The sequence below is a fragment of the Populus euphratica genome, unplaced genomic scaffold (assembly GCF_000495115.2).
Source record: "Populus euphratica unplaced genomic scaffold, PopEup_1.0 scaffold86.1, whole genome shotgun sequence".
Lineage (NCBI taxonomy): Eukaryota > Viridiplantae > Streptophyta > Magnoliopsida > Malpighiales > Salicaceae > Populus > Populus euphratica.
In genome coordinates, this window is record NW_011499880.1 from 144829 (window position 1) to 155688 (window position 10860).

The following is a 10860-nucleotide window of genomic DNA, read 5'->3' on the forward strand; positions in this document are numbered from 1 at the left end:
AGCCTTTTGATTTTGTGTTTTATAAATGTTTCAAAAAAAAATTAATTTAATTTTTATTTCTTTCTTTTGATTTTGTGTTTTATAAATGTTTCTAAAAAAATTTAATTTAATTTTTATTTCTTTTGATGCTTTTATATCATATATATTTAAAATAATTTTTTTAAAAAAAAATTATTTTAATATATTTCTGAGTAAAAATTATTATGAAAAAAGAAACATTATTATTATTATACTTTTAATCACCATTATATGAATCTGGAGATAACTTTAAGAAGACCATATGCTTATGGATTACATGAAAGCAATGGGAAGAACCACTGTCCAATTCACGTTTTTGCATTGAAAGACGAAGGGAACCGTCAATAGTGGTGGCAGTAATATTTTTAGCTAAATTGGCCTGGCCTGGCTTGGCTATAATCTAGACAATATTTTTTGTATTTTTTTTTCCACTTAGGTTGCAATGTTTTTCGACAGTGTCAAGGGTGAATATTTTCAGTTTGTTAAAAACAAAACTGATTTTTTTAAAAAAAAAACTCATTCAGTTTGTTAAAAACAAAACTGATTTTAAAAAAAAAAACTAAAAAAAAAACTGAATCCAAACCAGTTTGATTAGGTTAATTTATATAAAAAACCATGAAAACACATTTTCTTTATGGGGCTCTTTGTGATTTTTTAAGGGTTTTAAAAGCCTTGTAATTGATGTAAAAAGTCTATTCTAATTGTCCTTTTTTTTTTTACTAGAAATCTAGTTACTCAAATCTCTAATGGGAGGAGAAATCTCACAACAAATACCAACAAGTCAATAAAATCCAAATTTGCAAAGTATTGCAGACTCGTAAAGAAAGTTATTACCTTTAAAGAGAAACAACAGAGAGAAGCAAATATTGTTACAAAACATATCATGCCAAGAACATAATAAATCTTCATAGTCAAGAAGCAAATTAAGAATATTGCTGAAAGATTTCTTAATAAACATCAAAACCTTCCCTGCAATAAAATCTCATTCAATCTGTTTTTCAAAGATTCAAAAGAACTAAATTGATTTATCATGGCAGTGTACTTCATTTTATCAACAGCTTATACTAAAAAATAAATTTCATACTACTAATTAAAAGTCCCATTTCGCATCACTCATAGGGAAAAAAAATTATAACGCAATTCAACTACGGCAGAAAAAATTTACAAGGCAATATCATGGCATAGGGAGTTTTTACGTATTGTTTGATTCATTGAACATCCGAATAATCTCCTAAATTTTTCAACAATGGAGAGTCAATTTGTTTTGTTTATATGGACAATGTAATTAAACTTTGACTTTTCAAATTTTCGTATGTTCTAGAAAAGGATTTCGCTTCTATATTTTCTTTTCCTTTCTTTTTATTTCTTCAAAATCTAGAATTATATATATTAAATTAGAAAAAATAAAAATAAAAATAGTATTTTTATCATACATTCTAAAAAAACCCCCGATTTTTAAATTAATTATCATTTGTTATTAGATGCAACTTTTCACCATATTCTACAAAATAAAAAATTAGACATGTTAGATTGAAAATATATTAATTACTAAATCATAAAATAAAATATATCAATTTACAAGAAAAATTATATTACTCAAGATTTTTGTTAGTTTCAATATCATATATCACGGTTCTAATGTCGGTTGAAATTGGCTCAAGATGCAACTAATTTTGATAATAAATAAGTGCTTGAATTAATGCTAAAGATAATGAATTTTAGAATTGATCGAGTATATGACTAGCTAATGTTAAAGGATGATTCAGAAGTCACTATTGATATATGAATAATTAACACATGTTGTCATATCTTCAAAAGTAATTTATCTTATATTTCAAAGCATTATACTTACACCAACTTAACATATCTAACTTATCATCATTAGAATCCTTACAACTATAAACCAAATACCTCATAATTTTATTTACACTCTCTACACTAGCTTCCTTTTATAAATGCCTTTTGAATCGAGTCAAAGTGTTTAAGTTATCATTTACCTCCATGGTATCAATAGTATTAACATCCTATTGATGTCTACTATTATGCTCTACTTCATTAGCTTTCAAATAAAATTCATACAAACTTATTAGTGTATCTTTCATCTTCTTTGTTATTAATTATGCTTTATCATCATCATACAAGTTATTAAAATAAAATTTCACATATTTCAATTTGAAACGTAGATTTAAAACAAAAATCATATAAGACAAAAAATCTAATTTTTATTATAACTCCATTACATCTCAAACTTTAATATAATGTTTATCTCCATTCCGTGTAAAAGAATATATTTACTTTTATACAGTTGCAGCAAGTTAATATGCATGCAAATCAATTTATTAAAGAAAAAATTTGATATAACATGCAATATGTCAAGAAATCTTAATGTAACCATTTAAAAGAACTTTTAGAACTTTACCAAATATCAAACATTTTTTTTCAATCCTCCAAACTAGGTGACCTTATGAATTTTTTTTCTTTTTGAATCAAACTCCATAAATTAACTTATTTATCTAGGGTTGCTTTCACCTAACCTCATAAAAACCTTCTTAAATTTTTCAGTAACTTCTAACAAAGATTAGTTAAATTCCATTAAATTGTAACATCCAAACACATTGATTTTTTACACCTTATATGCAACTTCTCTGCACATTTCTTAAATTCAAGTTACTTAGAGAGTGGAGATCTCACAAATCTAATTGCATTTTGAATCTTCACCACTAAAAAATAAATTTCTTTCAATCCATCACACACATAATGAGGTTTACAATGTATATACAACATCTAACATGCAAATATATATTTGACAATATAACATTTGTCTAATCTTTCATTATATTTTTTAAATATAAAATCATCATATTATTAAAGTTTGCATTGTCTATTGTAGCAGTCAAAACTTTATCAATTTCCCATTCTAACAAATAATTTTTAATAACTTAACAAATTATCTCACCTATATGATTAGAAACTTGATAAAAATTAAGAAATTTTTAATACATATTTCATTCATTATCAATCAAATGAGCTATCAAACACATAGTTAATATTTTGGATTAATGTTCATCTATTAGTTATTAAGCACAACCGTTAATCCCTAAGAGTAATACTTAATTTCTCCTCCTTTTCTAATTAAATTTTCAAACAATCTTTCATAATAGAAGAAACATCAAATCTAAGTTTCACAATTTTAGAAAATAATTTAAATTCCTAACCTTTTATAAAATTAAAAGGAAACTCATTAATTATAATAATTTTTCTAGTGCTTGTCTACACTTATCATAATTATAATCTATTACCTTAAGAGTTTTCACATTTTGGTCTCTTATTTCATCCTTCTTTTTTTTAGGTTTTAATACCAAAACCTTTTGTTTCCTATTAACTACAAAAGAAAACATTTTGCATACTCTTAAATGACTCCACATATTATTTATATCATTAAGGATAAGACAACATGCATAATATTTTTCATAATAATTACGTTCGACTTTATAGGCTTCAAGATCAACATCAAGTTCTATAAAGTGATCTTAAATATATGATTTTTTTATTATTATAGGATTTTTTCCTTGATAAAAAGAGTTGAAGTTGTTTACCTTTACTACCCATGGTGGTTCCTAAAATGATTGATGTTGGATTAGTGCTTAAAGTTGAGGTATTGGTTGATGTAGGGGTAGTGCTATTGGATGATGCATTAAGATTTTCAAGGTTTTTCATTTGTAATTTCCAAAGAAAAAAATGTATAACTGAAAAGGTGAGAAAGTTAAACATTATTCTTCTTTTTCTACTTTAATTTTCAAATTAACAATGTTATATTATCATTTTAATTTACAAATCAACAATGTTACACACTTTAAAGAGTAGCCAAAAAATAACCCAACTCAATTATTTTAAAAAAACTAATGGTATAGAAAAAAATCCCTATAGTTAATGGTATTGGTGTGCTCAAGGGTGTAAGTTGAACTTAAACACCCCTACAAGGATGATTTGAGGAAATTATGAGAATATAAAGGTTTGAATTCTCTAATATTTTCATTCATATTGATATTGAAGTAATTTGATACTTAAGAAAAACATTCATGATAATTTTATCCATGATGTTATTCTTAGTTTTTGGTTTATATGATTGGGTATCATCTTTAGGTTTCAGATTTGGCCTCTTGTCTATGTCCTATCAAGCATGCCAATTTATATATTGTCAATGAAATATCTTTTTTTCTTTTAAAGTTAGAAAGAAATATTTTTGACTTAATATGTGAAGAGGTAACAAATCATATGAGGCTTTAACTAAATAATTGATAATAAATCTCATATGGATCATGTATCACAAGTTTTTATTAAATCTTAAACAATTATGTTTAAATTAATGATCATAATCTTAAGTATTATTCAAATTCAAAACTAAATATTGTTTACTCTAGTACTAAGCTATACTAATTAATAAAAGAAACCAAAGAGTATCAAGAGCTATACTAATTAATAAAAGAAACCAAAAGGTTTACTGATTATCATGCAAATCTATCATAGTGAGACTAAAAGAGTTCACATAAATTATAGGTACAATTGACATGTTGGCAAAATACTATTTATTGATTAGAGAGTTCACATAAATTATAGGTACAATTGTTGGCAAAATACTATTTATTGATTGGTTCACATGTTAATAAACCATAAAAATCTATTACGAGAAACTATATAAGTTTACATTAAGGTGATGATATCCAAAACTAAGAATAAATATTAGATAGCTTTGAAAGTAAGAGCAATAAATAAATAAAAAGCATCTAAATAAATAATAAATATAAATAAACACATAAATTGTAAAGAAAACAATAAGCTCAAGAAAATAAATGACATAAAAGATAAAACATAAAGTAATAAATCATTACAAGAAAGCTAAATTCCAAGAAAGATATATTACATTGAAATTGTGTCAAGGGTAGGTCAAAGAATTATAATGAAACATCCTTTTAAACTAATTCTTAGATCTAATTTTTTTCGACTGAGTAGAAAAAATAACGATCAAGAGTCAGTCTTAAACAAGAAAATCATTCATTTGAGCGTTAACTCTTAGTCCATCTAATACAAGGAAACGAGCGCCCGATGCTTGGAAGACTATAATTTCTTCGCTGAGACTAGACAGGAAAAACTCCCAACGGGTATCTACATGGACACTCCGCCCATGATGTGTTCTAAGCCCAGCAAGCATCCTCAGGATTTTGGTTGTTCTAGCCCTAACTACTACATCTGCTTCGATCACACCATAGTCTTTTTTAAAATCCCATTACCTCCGCCCATGATGTGTTCTAAGCCCAGCTATCATCCTCAGGATTTTGGCTGTTCTAGCCCTAACTACTACAGTGTCTAAAACATCAGCCTTAGATCTGCTTCGATCACACCATAGTCTTTTCAAAAATCCCATTGCCACATTTGACCATGATAATAATATACAAACATCCTTTTATTTATTGTGGGTATCAACAATGCCCCAATATTTTTGTTCATACAAGCCTGTAGCCATCCAAGCAACTGGGGATATCAAAAGACAACATATCACTGCAATAAATACTCTTTTCGTCTTCATCGCTAACATTGACATAAGTTGTCGATGAAGAATGCAAGGGAGTTGTGTTGTATGAAGGTGTTGATAGAAGCGAACCAAAACTCAGACTTGGTAGTGTCTCAAAGGAAACATCGTTGATGACGGGTTTATTATTACAGTCATGATAAACATAGCTTGACATCAAACTTTCACTAACGTTGGGAGTCTCTTCAATGGCATGCCACGAACTTTGTAAAGAATTTTGGCAGCTAAAGTTGGTGGGATTACTAGAAATAAGTTGCTCCAAATTGGCTTCACTAATTTGGGTTTCATTTAGAGATTGAGCACCCGATGTGTTCGTGCAAGCTTGGGCTTGGTTTTGGAGCTCGTTTGGCTGTAAGCATTGAAATTGATCATTGACTTGGTTATTTCTACGCTGGCTTTCTGGAAAATGTCTTGGACTCACATCTTGGCTAATATTGCCTTGGCATGACAGGAAAGAAGTGGCTAGATTTAAGAGATTTGGGTTCAAAATGGGTCCAATGCCAAGCAAACTTGGAATACTAAGCTGAGATGAGTTGTGGAGACACGAACTGAGAGCTGAGCAGTGTTGAAGAAGATCGAGGCGTGGCTTGTGAGTCGCAGGATCAATTCCCATCATCAATAGCCTTTTCTTTATGTGGGTGTTCCAGTAGTTTTTTATTTCATTATCAGTTCTTCCAGGCAAGCGAGTAGCAATTGTAGACCACCTGAGTAACCAAAGAAAGAGTACAGAAATGGTGATGCTAATTGACAGGGACACGAGCCCCAAAGAAACAAGACAACATAGAAATTGTACTCGATAATTTTATTTATTTTTTACATATGTGAATATCTAATCTTAATATTTAAAAAATAATTTTAGAATTTGACCATATAAATTATATCTCTCAAAATTATTATTATTATACATGATATTTTTTTTTTGTAAAAAAACAGTGTTTAGAAACAGAATGGAATCGTGTTTTTAAAAAATTTTAAAAATATTTTTGTTTAAAATTGATTTTTATTATATTTTCAAATTATTTTAATATATTAATATTAAAAATAATTATTTTAAAAAATCAACAACTACTGTAATACTTCCAAATATCTAAATTAAAACTCTGACTATCAAATAGATGGTCAGGGAGTAGAGTAATGATAAAACAAAAAAGTGGGCACGAACAGGACAAAAACAAATGTACTCACTTATTTCCCAAAATACCATGCAGTTGAATTATTGTCTCTTCTTCTTCATCCGAGAATTTCCCTCTCTTGATGTCAGGTCTCAGGTAATTAGTCCACCGGAGACGGCAACTCTTTCCACATCTTTTGAGTCCTATATATGGAAAACAACATCGCAAAAGCATCAGTCAGGTTATATATAATAGAAGCGTGATGAAGAAAAAAGAAGAAGATAGTTCGAAGTAGTTCTAACATTACTTAAATAAACAGAGAATTAGCTTGTATACCTGCGTTTCTGGGTAGGATTCGCCATCTTCCATGCCCATGTTTCTGAATGTAAGTGATCAGTTTTTGATCTTCCTCTGCAGTCCACGGACCTTTCTTGAGTCCATTTTTGTCACAAGAAGGAGGTTTCCCCATGTAAACTCACAAATCCCTGAATGCCTATATTTCGCGTGTGAGGGAGGAAGGAGAGGGGGGAGAAGGAGAGGTAATGCAAGTGCCCTACTCCATTTGAGGATCATGGGCGTAAATATATAGAGTAGAGAATTCAAGCAAGAGAAGCAAAAGCAGCTTGAGAAGTCAATAGGATTTGGTACCGTCTTTCTTCAGCATAGAATGTACGTGTCTTGTTATGAAGAAATATCTCATTCACTTCTAGTTTTAAAGCTGATAATCCTTCCAATGGCAAAAATAAAAAATAAAAAATAAAAGAAAATCACCTTTTTATATTTTGTGTTTGTGCTTATTGGTTGCTTACGTCCTACATTTCAAACTTATAAGATTTACATCAAAATTCACAGTATGTTGCTCAATTAATTAAAAATTAAAAACAAATTGCATTTCTTTCACAAATAAAGATTGAATTGATATATATATATATATAGAAAGGTAATTATTGATTATGAAAATTAAATAATATTTTATTAATTTTTGTGTTAATTAACCAAGAGACAGCGTAAGACAAATATTTATTATAAATATATAAAATCTGGTATTGTAATAGTTATTATTTTTATTTTTATTAAAAAATTTATTAAAATAATATTTTTTGTTTTTAAAAAATTTATTTTTAACATCAAGATATTAAAAGATCTAAAAATATTAAAAAAATACATAAAATTTATTTTTTTAAAAAAATATTCCTAAAACACAAAAATAAATATAATTTTATTTTATTTTTTTGAAAAACGAGGAGAAAAAAAAAAATAAAATTTAATTTTTTAAAAAATATTCTTAAAACACAAAAATAAATATAATTTTATTTTATTTTTTTGAAAAACGAGGAGAAAAAAAAAGTATATAAAGGTAAAAAAGAGAAAGGGGTCCAATAAGAGCCGGTGTGCTCAGTCATGACGTGGCAGTGGTTAATTTGACATAGCGTAAATTGCTTAAAATACGTGCTTGGCTGGCTCTTTCAAAGTGGTCCCCCTCCAGCAGTCTCTCTCGCTGTCTCGTATTCCAAAACAGTCGTGTGAAACCGAAGAAGAACAAAAACAAGGGATTTTTTGGCTGTCACTGCCACGTATCCGTTCTAATGTATGGCTTCGAGCATTTGACTCTGCTACAGAGCCTCAGGCCCTCAGCATGTGCATGCCTCCAAGCCGACTTGACTTAAAAGGGTCGATTCTCAGCAGGCTAGCTCTTTCGAGTCGCAATTTCCTTTTTATACACGTGGACGCCTCTCATCAGCCGCATCATTTATTCTCTTCCATCATCTCAATAGAGAACTTAATTTAATTGTTGTTCTTAAAAGAAAGAGAAAAAAACTTAGGCACCGTTGTTTATCTCTTGATGAGTGATTATTTGGAAATTATTTTTTATATGTTTATTTATTATTATAAAAATTAATTAATAAAAAAATATTTTTTGATCGAATAAAAATAAAGCTTTATTTTTTGAATTAATTAATAAAAAAATATTTTTTGATTGAATAAGAATATAGCTTTATTTTTTGAAAAGTATTTTTTTTATTTTAGATGAAAAATAATTTTTTAGAAATTACAAGAAATTAAAAAATATCTTATGATTTATTGATTATATTAAATTTTATAATATTTTTTATTACATATTTTATTTCAAATATTTATATTTTTTAATTTTATCATTTAAAATTTAATTTCATTTATTTTTATATCAAATTTGATCTTTATTATTTGAATTATTATTTTTTCTCTTATTCTTTTGTTACTTGAAATTATTTATTTATCAATTTTTATTTTTATTTTTTATCATTATTTATTTGAAATAATTTATAATATATTTTTTAATTTTATCATGTTTTGATTTTTTTATCTTTCATATTTAATTTTTATTTTTTTATTACATTTGCTTTATTTAAAATAATTTATGCAATTAATTTTTTTTTAATTTTTTTATCTATCAGATTTGATTCATATTCTTTTAATAAACTTGAAAAAAATTAAAATATTTATAAATTATTTTTTATTTTATTTTTTATTTTATTATCAATATTAAAAAATCATTCACTTTCTAAAAATGCACTTTTTATATCAATCATTCTCTTAAATAAAACTATTTTACAGTAAACAAAAAGATCATTAATTAATCCTCCACATAGCTAGCTAACTCTCTATTTTAGCTACACCACGTAATCAGGTGCCGTTTTAATGCAAATGATGTTGAGTGATATAAAACACAGTTTAAATTCTTGGATTTATATTATTTGTTAATATCATATTATAGTTTTAATATCCACAATCAACGAGTTTAAATTTATATTTTTACTTTATCCGATAAAATTAATTTTAAATAATACTTAACATATGCAAATTTTAAATATAAAAAATTTTCACTTGAAAATAAGAAAAACACAGAAAAAAAAAAACATTAAGAAGTAGAAACAGGATATGGTAATGAACCAAAGGATACCTCCCATGCGTGACATTCTCTAATATAAATAATGCCCATGCGTGACATTCTCTAATATAAATAAATGACGAATATATATATATATATCCACAACTAATTCAAAGCCCACAGTTTTCAGAAAAAGGTTGGAGGCTTTCATTTTCAATTCGAGTATTTTTAATATTTTTCTAAATAATTGGAACCCCAAGCTTTTTATTTTGCTGCAGCCCTTGCATTTGCTTGATATGTTTGCGCCGGAGAAAATGTGGTTATTATTGTTTTTAAAGATATTTTTTTAAAAAAAATTATTTATGATATTATTGTATTAAAACAATAAAAAAATTAAAAATTTTAATATTTTTAAATATATTTTTTAAATAACAACAGCTGAAAACGAGTTTCAAAATCTGTGGCAGGACCTTCGAACTCTGAACTTAATCGCGAAGGATGCATGTACTTGCTACTCACCGCTGTTGATTGTTTTCCTGAACAGAAGATATTGTGAGTTCTTTCTCCAATTCAATGACTTCCCATATTTAGAATATATCGAGCGACAAGACGTCTTATAGGGTTGGGGAGATGCAATTCCTTCACATGTCACAACTCGCGTAGCTCAATTGAGGTGGTTTAAAGCTACCTTGACTTTGGAAGGTGAAGTACAGATTGAAGAGAATCTTGGGCTGAAGTTTGAATACTATTGATTATAATCTATCCATTTGAAGTACACAGTAATATACACACATACAATAACACATTAATTATGAAGTTAAAAAGTGCGTCATCTTCATTGATCTATCTTTACTATATACTCTCTCATGAATTACCGTGGATTGGAATAATTGATTTTAAAAACAAATTAATGTGATACTCAAACTATTTTTTTTATATAATTGAACTATTTTAAACTAAAATTAAAATCTAATTGGATCTTTTTTATAGGTGAAGATTGAATTGAAAAATAAATAATTAAAGTGAAAAACATGAATAAAATAGGTGGTGTCTCTGCAATTTATTTGAAAAGATCATTTTAATTCTTTAAAATAAAATATATTTTAATATCAAACTTCATTTTTTTTTTATGTTTTTTTTTTGTTGGAAGAGAGATTGGGTCATTGAATTCTAGTTTTAAGAGAAAAAATAGTCGTTTGTAAAGATTTTGACCACCAAAATTATTGGTTTTTATGTCAAATAATTCTATATGACAAGGAAAGTTAAGATTATAT

At 27.1% G+C, this 10860-nt stretch overlaps 1 protein-coding gene across 1 annotated transcript; it reads right to left on the reverse strand.

The window, feature by feature from the left end:
* Positions 1–5122: 5122 nt before the first annotated feature.
* Positions 5123–7363, reverse strand: LOC105129146 (myb-related protein 305-like). Its single transcript, XM_011031089.1, has 4 exons — positions 7054–7363; positions 6791–6920; positions 5307–6309; positions 5123–5192 (listed from the first exon to the last, which is right to left on the reverse strand). Exons 1-3 carry the CDS (start codon positions 7184–7186, stop codon positions 5520–5522), a joined length of 1053 nt encoding a protein of 350 aa, XP_011029391.1. The 5' UTR covers positions 7187–7363; the 3' UTR covers positions 5123–5192; positions 5307–5519.
* Positions 7364–10860: the final 3497 nt, after the last annotated feature.

Excerpts from the sequence above, each read along its gene's own strand:
- LOC105129146 (XM_011031089.1), bottom strand. The coding sequence starts at position 7,186 with ATGGGGAAACCTCCTTCTTGTGACAAAAATGGACTCAAGAAAGGTCCG. Across the intron at positions 6,921-7,053 it reads AATCCTACCCAGAAACGCAG|GACTCAAAAGATGTGGAAAG; the intron begins GTATACAAGCTA and ends TTCCATATATAG. Across the intron at positions 6,310-6,790 it reads CATGGTATTTTGGGAAATAA|GTGGTCTACAATTGCTACTC; the intron begins GTGAGTACATTT and ends TTGGTTACTCAG.